General features: G+C 51.2%; 1 protein-coding gene across 1 annotated transcript in view; it reads right to left on the reverse strand.

Moving 5' to 3' along the window:
• MARCH4 (membrane-associated ring finger (C3HC4) 4, E3 ubiquitin protein ligase) overlaps positions 1 to 15,672 on the reverse strand; it is a 29,933-nt gene extending 14,261 nt beyond the window's left edge. Inside the window, exons 1-3 of the mRNA XM_010146667.1 lie at positions 15,493 to 15,672; positions 14,897 to 15,052; positions 6,087 to 6,279 (exon numbers count right to left, since the gene is read on the reverse strand). Of these exons, the coding sequence (XP_010144969.1) occupies positions 6,087 to 6,279; positions 14,897 to 15,052; positions 15,493 to 15,672 (529 nt within the window). The remainder of the gene's footprint in view (positions 1 to 6,086; positions 6,280 to 14,896; positions 15,053 to 15,492) is intronic.
• Positions 15,673 to 21,000: the final 5,328 nt, after the last annotated feature.

Consider the following 21,000-nt stretch of genomic DNA (forward strand, 5'->3'; position numbering starts at 1 on the left):
ACGGGGCCCCCAGTGACTGCTCTCGTGAGACGGTCCCTGCCCAGCTGGATTGAGATCCCCGCAACGCACCCCGAGGGGACTGTTCCTGTCTCCACATTCCCCTTTACAGCCAATAAATCGATGACTTGCTCAGAGATTTTTTGAGCATGCACTTGTCGTCTGAATGTATGCGAACCAGGATTCACAGTGCAAAAAGAGCAAATCGTCTGCCTGACTTTATACCAACCGCCTGCTCTGATGACAGGGTCTGGATATGGTCACTCCAGTTAGCTCCTGGAGGCAAATGGGGCAAGAAGGCACGAACAGCGTAGCAAGGAGTGCGTTAAGCTGAAGGGCACGTAAGACTCCTGCGTACTCTCATGGGTCTCTTCCAGGTTTGTCGAAGCCATGCAGGTTTGCTGTCTGGGCTGGTCTCAGGCTTCTCCTCTGAAGACATTTGCTGAACTTCTCTGCCTTGTGCTTTGCCTCTGGGGTGTCATCAAGCCAACACACAGCCTTGGTGTTTCCCCAGAACTGATTCCCTACCGCTGTAGCAATTCCTCCTGCTTTGCACCTTGGGGGATTATGCAGACCTGAATGAAAACATTTCCTTTTGAGAACCAGATCAATACAGATGAAGACCCTAAAGATACTTAATTTCTCAGTTTCTCTTCATTTTACTGGGACCTTGACTCCTAATCCTTTGAAAGCTGAGGCTTAGGGTGACCTGGCTAGAAAACACCCTGAGGCTACCTCAGCCTGGCATTTCCTCTAGGAAGCACAGCTCATTTAAAACGAAATCATGTTAGTCTTGGCAGGAAGTTTGAATTGTGACTGTCTCAAGGAAGCTCCATTAATTACTGTTCCCATTGCTCTATGAAAGATCAAATGCTGTGGATCAGTTTTAATTGGCTATTGATTTCTTATGTTATTACCTACGGTTGTGCTGAGATGCCGTCAGACATACTGGATGCTTTTGATTATTCTTGCTGGCAGCTGGGATTAAAAACAGCGGGCACACACTTCCTGATCTGTAATGGATTGCCATGGTGTGCCAACAAAAATCGTTGGCAGGATGAATGGTCCTGCTTTGCCTGTCTCTTGTGCTGTTGAGCTGCAGTGCAGTTGCTGTTGTGAAGGCAAATACCCTCAGGGACCGGCTGCCAGGGAAAGCGAGGGGAAAGCTTCAAAGAGCATGAGGATTTAGTGCTTGCAGAAGTGCTTGCTGTCAGCACCAAGGCAGGGTGAGTCAGAGAGCAAGGACCGGGTGGGCATGGACAAAGCAAGAGTCCATACCAGACTGATCCAAGGAGAGGCAGATCGGATTGGTGGGGATAAGCCCTCCAGCACGCCGACCACAGGACACCCCAGTGTGAGAGCACGCAGAACCGCGCACACAGACTGCAGCAGTGACAGCCCTGCGCACGCAGCCTGTTAATGGCCTTCCCGAGACGCGCTTCCCCCTTGGAGCCCACCGGGTGATGCCTGAGCCTGGCACGCTCTCATTAGCTGGCAGAGCTCCCCCTTGTTTAACAGGAGATGGCTTCCTGTCCTCCTGACCCCAAACGACACCTTCATCTACAAACGCCGACTTTCCCTAATTGCACCTTGACAGAGAGAAGACGCAAACCCCTACTTCCCCCTCCAAGGGCTGTCACTTAATTAACAGGCAGGTATCTCTCAGGATTTACAGCCCAGCGCTAAGCTGCTCTCCCTACTCAGGAACTCAGGCCTGTGATGGCTCACTCAATTTATCTCTGCATTTTGATAACTGCATTTCTGCTAATCTCCCTCTATGCCAGCTTTCTGGGTTTACCTCTCCTGGACCCATGGAGAGAGCAGTTAATCGAGTCCTCATCTCACTTTTCTGCTTGCTGATCTCGAATGTCTGTGTTGTAGATGGCTTCATAGCAGAGCGATACCGATGCTGGCACCATTATCAGTTTCTAGTGTAATCCAACTCTCCTATCTGTCCTACAGACATGACTAGAGATAGCACACATGAAAGGGAGAGAGATCAGCATCGATGACGTTAGGGCTGGCTGGATATCAAGAAGCATTTAGTCTGTTCCTCCTTCACAAACTGGGATCATCTCTCTGCAACCTGTTCTTGACATATGTTTTCTAACAGGTTCTGAAAAAAAAAAAAATCCTGTATCGGAGAGTCCCTCATATCCCAAGCAATCCTTTTCAATGCTTCCTGTTAGATGTCTGAGAGAGCAAGGGGGAGAACAATGCTGAAAGACCGTTTTGCACATCTTGTCTGGACGAACGTAGCTTCTGGTACTTGGGGCCACACCGTCTGTCCTGCAGGTCGTGTGGAGCGGATTTGCTTTACTTTGGTTGTGGCTTTGTTTCCATGGTGGGTAAAGGGGTAGCAAATGGTGTCTGTCCCTTACAACTGTTTTCATGGAGCATGCTAGGATCTAGCCAAGTCCAAGGAAACCTAGTGTATTACTGAATGTGAGCGGCTGAGGGTCAAGCGCAAGACCCCTGGATTTTGATGCACAGATGAACAGTCTCTGAGTTAACAGCCGCATTTTGAGAGCTCAGCTTGGAGATGATCTGACTATTTCAGATCGAGTACAGCCCAAGTGAAGATAGCAACAACCAAATGATCTGTGCTTAGGGAGCTGTAAATGCAAGGTAACACTCGTGCCCTCACCTTTGACTCCACGCCGGAAAGACCAGTGCTGCCATGGGACTGCCCATGCAAATTGCCAGAGATATCTCTGCCCTGGCTAATTGCTACCCTTAATGACCTGGTCGGGAGAAGATCACACGTAACAGCTGGGCAGGTGCTGCCTAGGTCTGCATTCCCTGTCTGACAATAGTCAGGATCTCTGCAGCTTTGAGCCTCTACAGTGCCAGAGCAAGTGTTCTGCTGGGCATCTCCAGTGACACAGTGTGCAAACTGGCCTCCTGGAAAAATGTCACTGGCTACTCAATGGACATGAGGCATCCAAGGACAACCAAAGTGAGAACTGGCAGGAATTACAGAGGAGCTCTGCTTCAGAACGTCTGCTTTTTAGTGTCTTGTCTTTCAAACCTCTGCTCCTCTGCCAGAGAAAGCAAAACTTGGGGTCAAACTGGGGGAAGGAACAATTGGAATTCATGCAATTAGTGTAGGACGTACAACATAACATTCTGCTAGCTAAGGCTCCCCAGCCTGTTACCAAATAATGCACAGACGACCTGTAGGTTACGTTAGCTGATAAACACGTGTGGTAGAACTGCGTGTGCTTCATGTCCTGCTCTTTCCCCATCGCTGAGCATTTCTTACTTCAGAAGTCTTTCCTACCCACCCACAGGCTGGATAGCAAAAGGGGAAAAGGGCTGGACTGCGGAGGAGGAGACGCCGAAATGCACAGAGAGCACCCTGGTATTTCAAGAACTGTTGTCACTGCAATTATCCATGAAAGGTTTTATCCTGAAGTTGCAGAAGTGGAACTAAAGGCCAGGGAGGAGTAACAAGAGGCTTTGGGCCATGCTGGCAGTCAGGAGCAGAACTCTGAATCTCCAGAGCCGGCTTTGCCCGGCTGTGATCAAAGACACTGCGCAAGGCTGCAAGGTTTGGGAGAAGGATAAAGAGGGGGAATTGCTGTTCCACAGTGAAGAACTCACTGCAGGTCTAGGGAGCTGGTGTTGCTGCATCCACCATGGTTGAGCCAAGCTATAATGAATGAGGAATTAAACCCAGTCACAGAGTTCCCTTTGATCAACCCCTTCTGCAGCCCTGCCCTGGCCTGGCCTCCCCACGGGACAGCCCGGCCTTTTGGCCAATGCTAGTGCAGCCCCCTGAAACCAGCAGGGCTGGAGAGACATCACTGGGAGGCAGACCTGACCCCATCGACAGCCGGGGGGTCACAGCACCCCGTGAAGACCTCCTCTGTCACTTGGTTCAGCCTGGGCAGAGAGAGAAGAGGAGGAGGAGGATGTGGGGAGGAGGGTGAACACCAGCTCTCAGCTAGCACAGGGTATTGATGCACACTGCAAGCAAGTTTTACACGGGAGCGTGGCAGGGGCGGAGGGCTGGCTGCATGCACAGAGGCGCTTTTCTGGGAAATGTATACAAAGGCTCACGTGGTCCAGAACATCAACTCTCCCGGTCGAGCACGGGTGGGCTGCCTGGCAGCACAGGCAGACATGCTCTGCACGCAGCACCAGTGGAGCCATCTCTGGGTAGTCTCTGAGGTGCTGCGCAAGAGAGACATGTTAACTCACTGCATCTGTAATGCTTCCCACTTGCTTTTGAGTTTGTGCGGAAGCCAGCACGCCTGGCCCACCAGGCCTGCCAGCTGCGCTGGGAGGACTGTGAGACAAGGGGTGGCCTCAAGGCACGTCTCTGAAATGTTCCCAGGAATGGGATGGCCGCTTGCTCTTTGGCTAGAAAAAATCAAAGCTCCCAGCTTAGGGCGTTAAGCTTAATGGTGACATCAGTGGAGATGGAAAAGGGGCATTTTTTCCCTTCAGAGAAGATGGAGACAAATAGAGGCCAGACTCCTAAAAAAATTAATAAGAAAGAAACAAACCCCCTCAAATCCACACCTGTCTGTCCAGTTCCCCTTCAGTTCATGGCTGGCATGGTTTGTTCTCCGCCGTGTGGGAGGATTTAGCTCCTATTGACAGATGAGCTAATCAGTTCCCCTCAGCTCTTGAAGCTTTATCAAAGACAGTTAATCATGTTACTGACGTCTGCCTGGGCCAGGGCTCTCCACTTCCATCCTCTGCCAAGGCAACACACACGCACACCACACACACACAGAGGGATAATTTTTTTCCCTTCCCAATCCCACCGGCAAGAGGATGTCACTAGCAGCGATTGTGCCAACATGTAGGTGCTGCCCATCTCTCTTTCATCCCCTTTACCACCTCTCCTTCCTGGAGACATGTGGTAGCTCCACCAGCATCTCATGGGGGAGCAGGATGATCTCCACAGGCCAAGTTTACATCTCATTGTCAGCACAGTGGTGGCAACAGTGGGAGGACCTGGCCTGGATTTTGGCAGGCCCGAGTCCTGTGCTGGAAGGACGCTGAAGCTATTTGAACCCGGATAGGAGAGTGTGCAGCCCAGACCTCTGTCCCTGCCGCTGGGTTTGTTTTACTTCTGTACCCCAATTTCATCAAGTGCTGCCCTGTGATACAGCCTGTCCTGCTCCTCCTGAGGGCTGCACTGGGGGCTGTGCTCCTTCCCTCGGGAGTAACCCTACCCACACAAACACAAATTCACCAGGTCAAGAGGACTGCCTTGTCTCACCAAGTTTCTGGGAGGCTCCTTCTGCCTTTATACCAGCGTTGGAAGGACCCAGACATGAGAAGCTCTCTGAGAACCTCTTTGCTCTCTGGCAGGGCCAGTTGGGCTGATGTTATCCTGGTGGCCTGTACTTGTGTAGACAATGCTCAGGAGCACATTTGGAGTGGCTCATTTTGGTAACCACCGCTCTCCCAATGGCCTGCCTGGTGAGTGCCTCTGCCCATGGGTATCATCAGCTACATCCCCACATCCCACAGGCCTGCGTGGGGGCTACAGCTCAAGCTCTCCACCTGGCCAGGCTGCCAGAATCTGCTTCGCTGTCTGGGCTTGCTCCGTGTGGGACAACTTGGTCCTCAGAGCTGGTCTGTACCAGCAACCTGACAAGGATCCCATGCTGGGCCATGACCTGGGCTGGTTGGGACTTGCAGCTCCAGGGGGGTCCAAAGAAAGGGCAGCCACCCCTGCTGCTACCCCTTGCCATACCCAACCATGGGACAGTTCCTAAATCAGCTATTCCAGAAAGGAAGGAGTTTCTTTCCCAGTGTTACTCAAAAGCCTTATGCTCCCTAGCCTCCCCCAGACCTCCCACCCTCTTCTTGATCTAAAGAGAGATTTGTTTCTCTCTGGGGTTGCTTCAGGCCCCTTTTCCAGCCCAGCCAAGCAGATACTTCAGGCCCGCCCAGATAAGCAGAGAGGACTTTAAAATAGGTGTCACAAAAGCAAAGAGGAGGAAAAGCTGAGGACACTCAATCCGAGCCGAGCTGTCCCAGCCGGCTCTTCACACCATCTCTCGCTCCTCTCCCGGGTAAGCAGGCGGGCGACCTTGGCCATGCCGTGAGATGCGATCACCCACCTATACAGACAATGTCCATGAAGCCGTACATTCCATAGCAGATCTGGAAGAGCAGGTCCTGGCGCTGCCATTTGGCCGAAGGACTGAAGGTCGACCAGATGAGCCACGAGATACTGGCGATGAGGAAGAGGGAACCCAGGATGGCTGCTGCTATCTGCACCTTCTCAATGACTGTCAGAGAAATGGCCTGCCACTGCAAGGGGAGGCAACAGGGAGAGGAACGGGGACAAAGGGGAGGGAGGAAGGAAAAAGAGAAGAGATTAGTTACATTAGGGACATTGCTGTTTTACATCACTGTGGTGGTTTTGGAGATCTCAAAGAGCACCTGTGACCATAGGTGCTTTTACCTGGTGTGGAGCATGGCAATTGTTCAACAGTGCATGGCCCCCACGATTCCTGACAGCACTGCTGAAGAGGCAATGGGGAGGAATCCTGCATCGCACCAGGAAAGCAAGGAGACGTGAGGAGGCAGGACAGACTGGGGACAAGACACCAAAAATAACATCCCTATGACAGTAGGTCTGTGACAGGCCATCACAAACCAGGACATTCAGTTGCTACCTCAAACAGAGGCCAAGCAGCATCCTATTGCCATGAGAAGAAGTGTCTCAGAGAGCCAAGCTTTCCTTTGGAGGCCTCCCATGAGCCGGCTCTGTGAGAGCCACTTTGTGAGATCTGACAGGATCACAGCACTAGGTAGAATCTTGCAGCAGCAATACACATCTCAGAAAACTTGTTACAAACAACACAAGTTGCTGTGGTCAGGACACCCTGCCTTTAGGTGATGACATGTTCAGGCTGTGTTCCAAGGTAAACGTCAATGCTTCTTCCTCAGAAGAAATAAAAAATAGAAATAACTCCCCCAAATCCATTCGCTCTGTGAAATAGCTTTGTATAAGCTATGGTATAAATATCCTAAGCCCGGACTCCTCTGTCATCTAGCATAAAATCTCCCCACCCAGATTTACACTGCTGAGAGAGCTACCCTGTGAAAACCAAGAGCAGAAATTGCTTTCTTAACAGGACTTGGGGACATGGTCCGTAGCCCCTCCTGCAAATCAGAAATCAAACATGTAAACAGGCTGGGGATAGACTGTGTCTCCTGGCACCAAAACTTATAGGCTTCCTTTAGTTGTGGGATACATGCCCTTGCAGTCTCAGTGGGACTGGCAGAAGGATAAAGGAAGGCAGACTTCAACCTCCTGTAGGCATAGAGGATTCAGAGAAACTGAAAATGTTTAGCTGGAATTCAGCATCCTTGTGAGGTGGCATCTCTGGCGAGCCCTCAGCACCCTGCCCGTTTGTCAAGCATATCCTGGGAAAACAGGGTCACCTGTGAAGCCTTGTCCCATCCTTTTGCAGGGCAACAGGGAGTTCAGTTGCTGGGTCCCTCTTTAATGCCTTGGCCAGCCAGGAGCTACCAGTATTTTTGGGAGGCAGGGAGGACTTTGGATCCTGACTGAAGAGCCAGAAGGACAACAGGTGACTTGTGCTGGTATTGGCATGCACGGCATTGCTACCAGCCCAGTGACCAAACCCCTGCACCGAATGCACTCCTCTGCAAAGCCTGTGGAGAGGAATGGAGGAGAGCTTCAGCCTGCTGCTGAGGTCTGCAGGTTGGAACCGGATGGATACAGGCTGGCTTGGCTCAGAGGTGAGCTGAAGTGTCTGCCTCTGCCAGCCTTGCTCCCTGGCTTACATCCTGCAAGGGCAGACAGCCCCCAAATCTTATGTCAGGGATGTGCAGCATCAGTGAGGTGGGTGGTACCAGTTTATTTCACTGTTGGCCACAGAGTAGACGGCCATAAAGCTGCTGAGCAGAGGGAGAGCTTGTTCCCTGCTGAAGCAAGACTGGGCTCAGCTAACCCAAATTCTCTTCCTGGGCTCAGCTAGCCCCAGTCGCCTTCCTGCCATCCACTCCAGCAGCTGTTCCAGCCACAGGCAAACACCAAGCCCTGGGGCACTCAGCGATGTCTTAAGCAGCCCGTTCCCACTCTGCCATAGCCTGGCCTGCTCTACACCTCCACCAGATCCAGACACACCAGTGGCCCCTTTGTGCCATGAAGAAGCTGAGGTAGTGAACAGCCATCCTCTTAGGGTTGGAAGCTTGGTGGTGCCAGTGGAAACGGGTCATGGACAGATGCAAGGGTGCTGGAGTCCACAGGAGATGCACAGCTGTGCAACTCCTCTCCTGACATAAGACAGAGCAAAGGCTGCCCAGCACCCCCAAATTTGGGTTTTGAGGGTGAGGTCAGTGGCTATGCTGTCCTCCCGTCAGCTCATCAGCTTCGCTCTCAACAGCACCATAAGCAAATGCAGGACAAATACACAACCGGTGCCATCGGCTCAGAGCTCCAGGACTAGAGGCATGTGGTGGGGAGGGGGTTTGGGCACATGCATGGAGCTGCACTTTCACCCCTGCAGCTTTCCCCAGACCTCATCTCCACTTCCAGTAACTGGCAAATGCCATGGGAACAGGAGTGCAGGGAGCTCGGTGCACAGCCTGGTGCCGCCTGCGAAGGTTTTTACTGCAGGTCCTTCCACCTGACCCATGCGCGCCTGTGCCAGCCAATTCATTCTGCATCATTTCTCTCTCTCGAGGAGGTAATGGACTGGCTCCTCACCATCTGTCTGGCACACTGCAAGGCCTGTAATGGCAACAGGTCCTTCCAAGGTAGCAATTAACGACAAGAAAAGAAGAAGCAGCTGTTTTCTACAACTAAAAGCCACGTACAACCAGCACCGCTACTTTGCAGAGACAGGGAGGCTCAGGCATAGTACTAAATACACTGTCAAAGGGGATGGGGCTCAGAGCATGGAGATGTTACACCTGAGTGCAAACTTCAAACCCCTCTCCCAGAGAGGCTGGAACACAGGCAGGGATGCTGCCGGACACTGCCTGACACTGTTCAGTTGGCAGGGAGTTTGCTGCAGCGATAATGAAGAGGCAGGAGTCCATCAGCCATGCCAGGGGGTAGGAAACTCTCCCCCTGCATCTGGCACTAAGTGACAGTGACACACGCAGCAGCAGTCCTGACTGTATTCAGGAGGTGGCACTGAGGTGTGATTACCCTCTGGCAAGGAGGTAAATGGGTCAGAGCTGAACACTGGGGAAAATAACCAGCTTGCAGAAGAATTTAATATTTTCCAGGGGAAAAAAAAGAAGTAATAAATAAATGTTATATTTCCTCTCTGGCAACCCTGAGAACTGCAATTTAGCATCACACATCTAGCCCAAGCCACCAATAACCGGAGTAATTATTTTTCATCTTTTAATTCCATTTTGGTACACATCGTAGGTTATGAGGTTTGTACAGAGAGAAGAAAAGGGGGTGAGACAGAGGATAAAGCATGTTGCTCAGTGAGGGCGCAGCAGAAGGGTCCAAGGGCTGTTTGGAGGTGGAACGTGGAACTGGGCCTGATGCTCCCTCAGGAGCCCTCCTCAGTCACAGCACTGTGCCTTTCAGAAAATCACCCCTTCTCCTAACCCCTCCCTGCCATCGTTACAGCCAGCAGACCACGGATGTGGTGGGTGGCCCTACTGTCCTCAGGTCACTGCTAGAACTGCAAAGAAAGGTCTCAGCAATGCTGCAGAGTCCCTTCACTGGCACGTCTGAAACCCCCAAAGCTCTTTGTCTGAATGCCTGGCTGCAGACACAGCCCCATCCCTCCAAATCTCCAGCTCAAACGTTAAAGCTCTAGCAAGGTCACAGTGTCAAGCAATCCCATCTTGCAGGAAGAGACTAAAACTGAGCCCTTCTTTCCTCGGCTGATAATGACTGTTGAGTCTCAGGTAGCCGCTGAGCCATACTGAAGTGCACCTTTAGCGGCTGGCAGCTTACCCACGTTGCCAATCAAGGATGTGATCTTCAGGCAAGCAGAGATCTCTACAGACGCTCTGCCAGTGCTGAACAGGGCAGAACTAAGGACTTGGTGGCACCAGAAAGCTTTAAAGGCTCCTGCAGGATAACAAGAGCAGCTTTGTGAGCTCCAGGCTTGCAATGGCTTCAGAGTATGCCCAAGCAGCTCTCTGGGATGGCTTGGCACCTGCACTGGAAAAAAGGGCTCTGTGCCTCCAGACCACTCCGAAGCAATGTCCTTATTCACTCAGGAGCTGCCTATCTGTGCTCTGATATCTTCCCCCTTGGCCAATGGCTCTGGCACACCACCCAGCTGTGCATGTGCAAAACACCATGCTCTCTTGGGCTGATTTCCCCCAGGTTTCCCCATTTTTCCCAAATCACAAAGCTCCGTGACCCAGATGCCTCAGAAAGGGTTTCTTAAAAGCCCAGGCCCCCCATCCATGATGTCCTTAGACAGGGGCCAAGCTGGGAACTGTGCCTGCCAGTCATGTCACTCTCGTTCTCTTACGCTGTTTCACAACCTACATGGGACAAACACGTTTCCCTGTTTGCTTCAGTGCTTCTGCTCAGAGGCTTGTGAGTGAAAACCCCCGCTGCGAATGCAGCACAGATTAATAATGTCATTACTATAGTATTTAAGGCCTGATCCGTATTTCCCTTTCTTCGGCACCAGCAGCCTCCAAAAGTTCCCAACCATCAGCAGGAGCAGATCCAATGCAGATATTTGCCTGCAGAACTTATGTATGTCTTACTGCAGCAGCTTGCTAAGACGACTTGCTCGCTGGAAAAGCCTTCCTACACTCCTCTGAGAGCTCCCCCATGCCTGCCTCAGGCAGTTCAGTTTATTTTTATTGCTGTATCTGACACGTCCCCTTAGTACGTATCATTAACATCCTGAGCTGTGCTAGTCAGTGATTTCATTTTCAGACCCAGGATCACAATCAAGCAGAGGTTTTTCCTAGAAGGATGGAGTGGACCATTCCCAGCACTGCTTAGGTCTGGCTCTTCCCTCGCTGCTGTCCTGAGGCCCTGGCCATCCTCCTCAATTACCTTTTGGAGGATGGCTTTTCTTTTCATAAATCCATGAAGCAAAGTTATGCCACTGCTGTGGCAGCTTCCCTGCTGTACATTTACAGATGCTGTGGCTTATTCAGGTACTGGAAAGGCAGCAGGGAGGAAGGACCATCCACAAGGTCCACGTAATGGAAATGTAGAGTGATGAAACCCCCACTCCTCTGTGTGCCAGAGCATCTGGTAAGACTCGGGTTACAGCATCACTATCCTGGAAAGCCCCCGTTATAAGGCACAGGCCATGAAGTCTCTTGCTGTGACAGCCCACCACCCACAAGGTGCAAAGAGTCAGAGATAACAACTGTAAAGCAGAGTTTAACTCCCTGAGACTGCAGACAGTTGCTGGTCTGTGAAGGCTGGTTCAAACGGATCTTGTTTTTGCTAAAATCAGAGTGAATGCGGCCCATGAGTGGCTACAAAGGAGCTGTATAGATGAGATCCACTGCGGAGTCCCATCACAGCTGGTACCTACTCCACTGTGTATCAGCACCAGAGTGCCTGCAGTGCTATCGAAACCCTGAGTTTGGCTTTGCACAAATATTTGCACAAATATTGCAACAAGGAGGAACATTTAAAGCCTCCATGCACACCACTCCTGTCTGGTGACTGGCAGGCTGGAGAGCAGGAGGATGGATGGATGGATGGATGGATGGATGGATGGATGGATGGATGGATGGATGGATGGATGGATGGACAAAAGCTCTGGATCTTCTGGTTGCTCACAGTTGGTGGGATATTTTTGCTCATTTGCTGTCTGACTCCTGCTTGGCAGGACACTTGCCATGTTGTCCAACAACTTCAATCCCCCATTCTCAGCAGGTTTGCAGTGTTGTTGCTTTAAGACTTTTGCTCTTAAATGCCTGCAATCCAGGGATGGGGGTGTTAATTTATAGAGATTCATTCTGCCACAATACGAGACTAAAGGTCTCTCTCTGGTATGAGACATCATAACAGCCTGGAGGCTGGAAGGAGTCCGTGTTAATTATGCATGAACCATGTTCCCCCAGCTGTAACTTCTCTGCCCACGCAACAAGTCTTCACACACATCTGCCCCATACTGTGCTCCTAGGCACTCCAAAAATTGGGCAGCAGATGTCAAAATGGGCAAAGAAACATTCAGAACCTGGGGAACATGTGGGTGTTGGATGTACTTGGACCAATTGGACATGTTTCAATGAGCCCAGGGCCTGCCAGTTCCCTGGATTTGCCTTTCCAGTGGTCTGTCAGAAGAGAGGACACAGGGGATAGGTAAGTCATGTTGCTGGTTAAAATCTAGCCAGGCTCAGTGTGTCACCCAGACAAGCTTCCTTTGACAAAGAGGTGTTTGTGCGGTCCTTGCCTGTATTATGGTTGGTCTGGAATACAGACAACCATGATTTCCTACAGCATTTGCCCTACAAAACCTCTGCTTGAGGTAAGAATAAAGCTGGGCAGAAGTGCCAGCAGACTCTGAGAAGAAAGCCAGGGACAATTGCTTTACTTAAAGACGTGCTGTATGTCCAGGTGGCTCCTGCTATCTGCATGTGGGGTGAGGACCGAGCAGAAAGGATGCTCTTCCCACCTGCACACTCTGTGGCATGTTATGGCACAGAGTGTCAGGGCATTGTAGTCCCTGGGTCCTCTCAGCCTCCTCTTCCCAGTGTCAGAGGATGGTGAGAACCACTGAGGAATAAGGGAAAACCCAGTGGTGTGTGTGGTGATGGGTTATGGGGGGCCAAGCCCTTAGTCCATGCTGGGTACATCAGCCACTTCCCACTGGATTTCACATACCAGCACTAGTGTAGCATCTGCTTCCCAGAAGTGCCTTCGTGCTGGCACCAGACAGGGTGCCTGGTCACAGAGCTGTAACTCCACACATCATGCTGTATTTATTCCAGATCAAGTGGCTTTTCACTCCAGTTGCTTCTTCCCACTCCCCAAATCTCCCAGTGCTTCTGCAAGAAGTGCTGTGAGGTCTAAGCCGGCGAGGCGAAGCCTCCAAACCTGGGGTCTGCATGGTCCCCTGGGACCCTCGCTCTCGGAGCTGAGCTCTCTTAACTCAGTTGCTCCTGCCCACTCAGTTTTTGCGTTTGTAGCAAAGGCCAGCAGACTGGGACACATTCTAACAGTGAGCCCAAAAAGAGCAATCTTTTGTGCAGGCTTTTGAATGTCTGTGTGGGAGGGGAGCTTGTCCATGAATCGCTCCAATAAATTTTAGCCGAGTGAGGAGCAGGAGGAAAGTCACTGACCCGTTGCCCTAACCCAAGAGCAGGAGGTCATTCATTAAAGGCATTGCTGGCCGCACGCATGCCTGTAAATCTGCACCCACAAACCTTCAGAGCTGCTCAGCATCGCACCCCTGATCCAAGACACGGGAAGTGTTAGGGCACTCATGGACCAGCTTTCCAGAAGTAAACAAACACTGCTTTGTCCACATCTCTCCTCCTGTGTTTCAATCTGTTCTCAGTTACTAGAGCCAAGAAATTAAAACACCCTGGGTCTGGGTCTTGGGATGAATATACTAGTCTCTCCAGCACACAGCACATGGAAAATTGAATCAGAAGCTGTGGGACTTGCAGACAGCGTGCAGTCTTTTTCCTTTCCCCAGCAAAACTTCCCCACAATGCCCCACTGATTTCACTACTTCATTTAAGTTTGGAATCCTAAAGGGCTCTCCCTGTTTCCTCACTGTGGTTAGTGACCTGAGGCCTGGAAAAAGACACACTGAGACTGCGGTTTGGAGGAGAGAGCAAGACTTTGCATTCCCCCCCCATACAATGGGCACCATCACTCCTGTTAGAGAGCAGAGGGACCTGCAGAAGGACAAAGCCCTCTGCCAGGTGCTGGACAGACCAACATCCTTACAGACACTGCCCTGGTCTCTAAGCCACAGCATGCTGCTGTAATGTCTCTCCAGGCCAGACGGTGCTAATTAAGCAGTAGTGCCTGCGAGTAATGTGCTTCCTTACTGAGGCACTAATGGTGCTCAGCAAAGGCATGCAGCAATTAGTCCATCTTCAGGTGTTGTCCCCACAATAAATCAATAGTCATCAAGAGTAATTTATCCCATTTTTAACAGTCACACAGCTTTCCCCATTCTGAATCCCGGTTTTAAATTACCAGCCTGCAGTGGGGCTTTTTAACCCACAGAGCTTTTGAACATGGGAGAGAAAGAAGGTGCGTCCTCTGATGCCTTTTATCAGCCACTGACATCAAGATGTGCTTTACCTGTTGTGTGTACATGTGCAAATGTACACCGAGAATAAAGGTTGGAGAGGCCAGATCATCACAGCCAACACCTCTTGTGCCACGCCAGGATGTATTTGATCATGGGGGAGCGGTATAGTGAAAAAGGTGGCAGGACCAGAGAGGAGACTGTTAGAGCCCTCCCTCCTCCTCCTCCATCCCTCATCCCAGCACAGAGGAGGCCCAGCCCGAGATTGGGTTTAATGGCATAACTCTATCACACAGGATCTTAAGATACTGCTGTGCCACAGGCTATATGTGCTCTGTGGAAGCAAATCCCATGACTCCCTCATCCCCATCTGCCCCTGGGGATGGTGGCATACCTGTGGTCTCCAGTGGATGAACACGTTTGTAGGACTGGGAGGTGTTACAGCACTGTCACGGTCACACTGCTGTTTTCAACAGGAGGAAAATGAATGTGGGAATTGTCAAAGGACAGAAAGAGCAGACATCCAAGGGATGCCCCCGGTACCACCAAGCAGAACATGGGGCCTCTTTGGACCAGCCCCTGACAACCCTTTCTAAGCGTCTCAGACATACAGATCACTGTGTGCAGGGAAGGAAAACCCACACAGGTAAAATCCACTAGCTCCCAGAAACAAAAATAGAAATGAGAATAAATAGACTTTGAAATGTCTCTAGTACCTTTACCTGCAGAGGGTTCTTTGTGCTTATGGCAATGACGTGATACTTGTAGTAACACAGCTCACAGCTCCAGCAGCCTCGCTCGCTAATCCATTTGATCAGACATGGCTGGTGCGTGCACTTCACCGATCCATCGCATCGACACGGGCTCAGCAACTCCCCCTGGAAAAGAGAGACAGCATCAGCGAGGCTTCCCTCACGCCTGGCGCTTGAGTATGGCATGGCACGGCTTGGCACGGCATGGCACAGCAGAAGCTGGTGCTGGCCAAAGTGCTCCATCCTCCACCCATTTGCTCTTTGTTCCTTTTTACCTGGCTTGGCTTAGGTAATCGTGCTGCCTCCATCTGTTTCCCTCTAATAATTCTTGGCTGATGTGAACACGGCTTGACAAGTCTTAAATACTAGGTCCTACAGGGTTTTTTTGTGGAAAGAGACAGCTGGGTGGGTAAGAGATGCCTAGTATCACTGCTGAAGGAAAAGCTATATGAGCACAGCTCTTAGTAGACACCACAGGACCCGCACTAGACCACAAGAAGTGGACACAGCTCTGTTGGCAACCAGATGCCACTGTTCCACTGCTCGGGCTTCTGACTCCCTACTACCTGTTGTAGAAAGTGAGGTTGGCAGCGGGGGTAGCTGTGAGACAGCCTCTGCTGCAGGCTGGTGTCCCGCTCAGCCCAGGGCAGCTTTCTCGAGCCCAGCTGGGCAGGAGGAGCCCAGACCCTCGGACTTTCTGTGCAGGTGCCGCTCCTCTCCGGGAGCTGGACAGAGCCCAGCGCCATGCCGCACTTCCCAGGTCTTGCCAGGCAGTGGGCATTAGCAGCGCTAGACACAGGACTTTCCTTCCTTCTGCTCCTGGAACAGGAGGGGCAAACCTGACCGTGGGTGGCATGTGCATGCTTTGGGTCCAGGTCTTTGTGTACCCATAGTCTGGAAGGGAAAAGGTCATCAAATTTAATTCCCTGCCCACTTCTCCTGACAGTCTGTCCTGAGAGTGAGCCATACTGGTGTATAGCCTGTAGGGCTGGCTATTTCCACCTAGAAACAAGCAAGATGGAGCACAAACTGTGTCCTGGCTTGTGACGCCCAGACATTTAGGAATGGTGGCCGAAACACTACACATCTTGGCTCGCTCCCTTGTTTCTGGTGTGGCTTTAAACAGCATATGCAGGAAACCTGGGATATTATTCTGATCCACCTGCTATATTTAGGGAAGAACATTTTACTCCCCATCTCTTAGTGTTTAAAAGCCACAGTATAGGCCCCAACAGTGTAGTTAGCTGTGCTCCAAGATATGAAAACTTTTAAAGGCAGAATGAGAGTATCTATGGGACAGGGAAAGCTGGCATCATACTTTCAGTGTTAGGGAGAGGATGTTTCCTCTTACACCCCTATATCAGCCCCACCACTACCACCAGTGGAGAACCAGGATAACAGACCCTGGCATCTGAGGCTGCTGAACACAGCAAAAGGGTTGGGAAATCAGATTTCGCTCTTGACAATCCTGGTGGGAAACTGCCAGCTTTCAGAGTACCACATCAGGTCTCAGGACCTGAGGAACGGAGCATCACACTGGGCAAGAGTGATACTTTTTTTTATAAAACCTAATGCAAACATGTTAATGATTTCATTTGCTTCAGCTAGATGACCTAAAAATGTCATCTTCCATGGAATTCTAGCAAAACTGTAAATAACTGTTTATGTTACAAAAACAGGCTCAGGTCTACCTGCCACTGGTTTTCATTGCACACTGGAGGGGATGCGAAGGGAGAGGGGGAGCAAGGAGGGTGGTAGGATCTGTGAAGCTTTTTCACCTGGAAAGGTGTGACTGGACAAGCCAGGAGAAGGGAAGCAGGGAAGGGTTAGGTGGGAGGAAGGTGCATGTGGGAAGGAGCACTGACATTCGGCATTCAAACTCCCTGCACGAGGGGCTGTCATGGTCCCGAGACTTGATGTGGTACCCTGAAAGCTAAGGCAGCTTCCCACCAGGGCTAGTGAGCAAGTTTGGCTGTGGATGTTTGTGCCCCTTGCTGGGACTGGGGTGAGAAAGCACAAGTGTGACAGGAACCCGCATGAGCACGTGCTGCCCGCCAGAATGCAAACTGAGGGATCAGGGCTTAGCACAGCTCCCTTGATCCCCGGGTTGCTAAACTGTGCCTGCTGCACCCCTACTCCATGTCAAGAGCCAGCCTGGTGCAAGGACCGCTGCTCCCTGCCTGCAGCCTACCCTCCTCACACAAGTGTGATCCCAGCACCAAACAGGTAACAGGAACTTCCCAGCTCTATGGCGTCCCTGCCTTTCCACCGCACCGCGCACTGAGGTCTCCTGCACCAAGTGAGTGACCTGGGTTTTGTCTAATGAGCAGCTGGAGGCAGCGGTGACGAGGGATCACGAACAGGGCAGAACGGGGCAGAAACTAGGAGCAACAAGCTCCAGGCGAAGTCAGAGGGGAAAAGCGGTAGCTGCAGTGTGGACTCATGTTGGCTTCTTGGGCTCTGGAGTAGATGAGTCTAAAAAATGCAAGCTTGTCTCTTCATGGCCAAGAGATGTCCGTAAGCACCCTACACTGCCGTGGGGACCCAGTCCCCCTTCCCTAATTGGGATGCTCCAGCCCAGACAGTCCTGCCAGCTCCTTCAAGAGCTCAGGACTCAGCTGCAGAGATGAATCCCCCAGTTCCTCGATTTTTGCAAATCTAGCAAAAACCTGAGTTATCACATTTTCTCCAGCCGTGTGAAATATTATATCCTTGTGTGTGGCACACTGCTATTTTTGCATACTGTGAAGCCTAATTCTGTCCACAGCAGGCATTCCTAAAGCACCGCCACATGCACACACGTGCACACGCACTCCCGTACCAGCAGAAAAATAAACACCAGGGGCATATTAAAGGAATAAATCCTCTGTACAGCACAGGAGAAGGAGTCTCATCACTGGCTGTACAGCAAGCTCAGGAGCAGTCCATTGGCTGTGATACGCAGGAAGGATTCACCGCGCAGAGACCTCTGCTAAAAGCTACACACACACTCAAGCAAGCCCAAAATGAGTTGCAGATCACAGCAATTAGGGATGGAAATTAAATCCCCATGTCCCTTGTTGTACTTCTGTAGAAGACCGCTCTGCACAACGTATTCTCCAGTGCTTCAGACAACAGCATTCCCACCAATTCCCTTTGGGGACTGCTCTCCAAAGACCCTTTGAGAGGTCTACTCCACAACACTTACTTTTGCAATTTTCCTTTGTAGATTTACAACGCGTTGCTCGGATCAGCTTAAGCAGCATTTCTGCTTTATCAGCAACTAGTACAGAAATGCTCCCCAGCTGCAAGCCTCATCCTCAGCTTGCTCAGTACCATCTCGTTCCCCTGAAATGACCAAGTGGTCTTAGGACTCAGGGCACCTGCCTTTTTTTTTGTCATTGTTATCCAAGTCTAAATTAGGATTCATGTTGAAAGTAGAAACCCAGACTTAACAAAAAGGGAAGGGTGGCTCTGGCTTCATCCATAATCCTCTCAACATAAGGATGAAATACTCTTCCTTATATATTACTACTCTTCCCTACTTCTGGGAAGTATTTATTACCCAGAGCAATTATGTATAAAATTCTTCCCTCTTTCTGGCTGCGATGGGAGCTTGTCTCTAGGAGCAGCAGCAGCAAGGCCAGGCTGCACTGGCTTTACCCTGAGGAGGACAATACTGCTGGAGATGAACCGGAGCGCGGGTCTGTTCCAACTCTGCCCTCTCTGTATGAATTCCCAACCTGTGCCCGTTGCAATACGTCAAAGTGGCTAATAATTATCTGAGTCCTGCTATTTTAAGCCTACTGGGAGGAGTTCTGAGAAAGGTTGGGAAAAAAACTATTGCCAGCACGTGCTTCGGATGCTTGGTATAACCAGGGAGGAAATCACAACGTCAGGAGCAGTGTCACCCCTGCCACGTGTTGGTGTCTGTTCTTCACCAGTGCTGGAAGCCCATCCACAGGTCACTGCTGCAGCTCCTCACCCGCTAGCAAGCGGTCATGGGATATGTTTTCCAGGCCTGTCCTTTTAACTACAAATTAACTACAGCAAATTTGCCCACCCGGGCTCCTTAGAACAATGCAGGGCTGAGGATGATGGTGTCAGCCGGCCAGGACATGGTCTTCCAGGCTCTCCCGGCTCCAGCTGTGCTCACCTACGTCTGCTGCCTGGGCTGCTCCCGAGCACCAGCTCAGCTGGGGAGAGCCACGTTACCAACATCCCAATACCGCAACCATTAAAGGAAACATTTATGAAAACCAGTGGGAGCTTTACAGCAAACGGGGATGGCTGATGGCGATCTTAACGCTTGCAGTTTTTCCACAACCGTGCATTTTCCCCGCTCAGGTGTAAAAAGCAGCATCAGTCATTCGCATCACTCGAAGAACCAGTGCCCCAGGCCAGAGCGGGGCAGTGAGAAAAAGCCGAGTCGTCCACACTGTGAGGGCTATCTCCTCTCTCTGGGTAAGCACGTGCATCTGCCGCTGCTCACAGGAGTAGCTGCGCACATGGATCCGACTGCTAGCATTTATCTGAGTTTGTCTTGTTTGGAAGAGGAAACCAGGAATATTTAATTTCAGGTCTTCAACCGAGTCTCCTAAATACACTTAAATCTTCACATTGAATTTAAATGCAATGGGAAGTTTTATCCTGGCAAATAAATGCCAAATGATTTTATATTGGGAACATAATTACACAGGAATTAAGTCCAGTGGCAAAGAGAAACCCATTGTTACACAGCTGATAAACTTCAATAAACATGTACTAATGATCACTCTGTCTTCACACACTTACAGAACTGCCCCTCCATCCTTTTAAACTGAACACACACATTACTACCAGCATCCCAGATGCTTCCCGTGAATTCCCTCCTGCGTGCGAGCACTGTGCCAGCCAGCAACAGGCGACAAGGGACACAATAAGCACCTGTGAGTATATCGCATGAAAGCCTCCAGTATTTTGGGAGATCGATGCAGAGCGTGGACCCAGTGAGGAGTGAGCAGGCGTACATCTCCCATGGTTTTGGGACAGCACAGGGCACGGTTATTCACAGGGCCCTGCGGTGGAGTGGCATCTGCCCAGATACCCTGGCAGAGCTGAACACTGACCCCAATCTCTGTGTCAGCAGTGATTTGCCAAGAGACTTTCCCTGGGGTGGGAAATACTGCAACTGCGCAGCTTCCTAAAACCTGTGGAACCTATAGGAAAACGTCTGCAAGTAATCATAAAAAGAAAACACCCAGACTTCTTGCAGCTCCCTTCCCACCCCCGGATGCCACCATGGCTGCCATGCCACCTCCGTGACCAGGACTGGCTCATCCCACAGCTCCCCGGCACGGCCAGGCATCCCTGTGGCATGAAGAGGCAGGGATGCCCCATGCCAGGCAAGATCTATGTGCCCCGGGGGGACAACAAGCACCCTCAACCCCAGCAACAAGAGCAAATGCAGCCCCATAAAGGACTGGAGAAAAATCCAGCTCTGGACAATTATTTCAGTTGCTCAGCTGTTGCTTTAAGCTTGGGGCTGCCCGGCTGAAGTTTTTGGTGTGGGATCTTGGCCTGGGAGCTCCCTGGGGCAGGACCACATCTCTGAGGGCCTCAAGGGGGGTGGGTCCCTCTCTGGGGCTTCTCATTCCCATGGCCATACAAGTGAGCAGCCACAGCCAGGCACAGCAGCCTGGGGGCTCTGAGACAGGTGTGGGGGGTCACAGCTCTGCTTTTTTGTGGTTTTCTGCAATTTTCAGTGGGTATTAGCTGTTCTGGCAGCCAGGCGAGTGGGGCACTTCTCTCTCAGTGCGATGACTAATCTAGCAACAAAACACAGGCATCCCTCTGCCCACAGGCTGGATGTGAGCAGAAAGGCAGCTCAGCTCCAAAGCACCCAGCAAAACCACCCCGCACCCATCCAGGACCGCCAGGCATATTTTGGGGGTGTCTGGAAATGCAGGTGCTAGGCGGGAGGTTTCACAAGCTAAGACCCAATGTTTGTTCCAGAGAGAGTCCTGTCGGGAAACCCACCACATCTGCAGAGCTTCCGATCCCCCAAAAACAGCACAAATTGCCTTTCCACCCACGGCGGCTGCTGCGAGCCTGGA

This window comes from Eurypyga helias, unplaced genomic scaffold (genome assembly GCF_000690775.1).
Source record: "Eurypyga helias isolate BGI_N326 unplaced genomic scaffold, ASM69077v1 scaffold5162, whole genome shotgun sequence".
NCBI lineage: Eukaryota > Metazoa > Chordata > Aves > Eurypygiformes > Eurypygidae > Eurypyga > Eurypyga helias.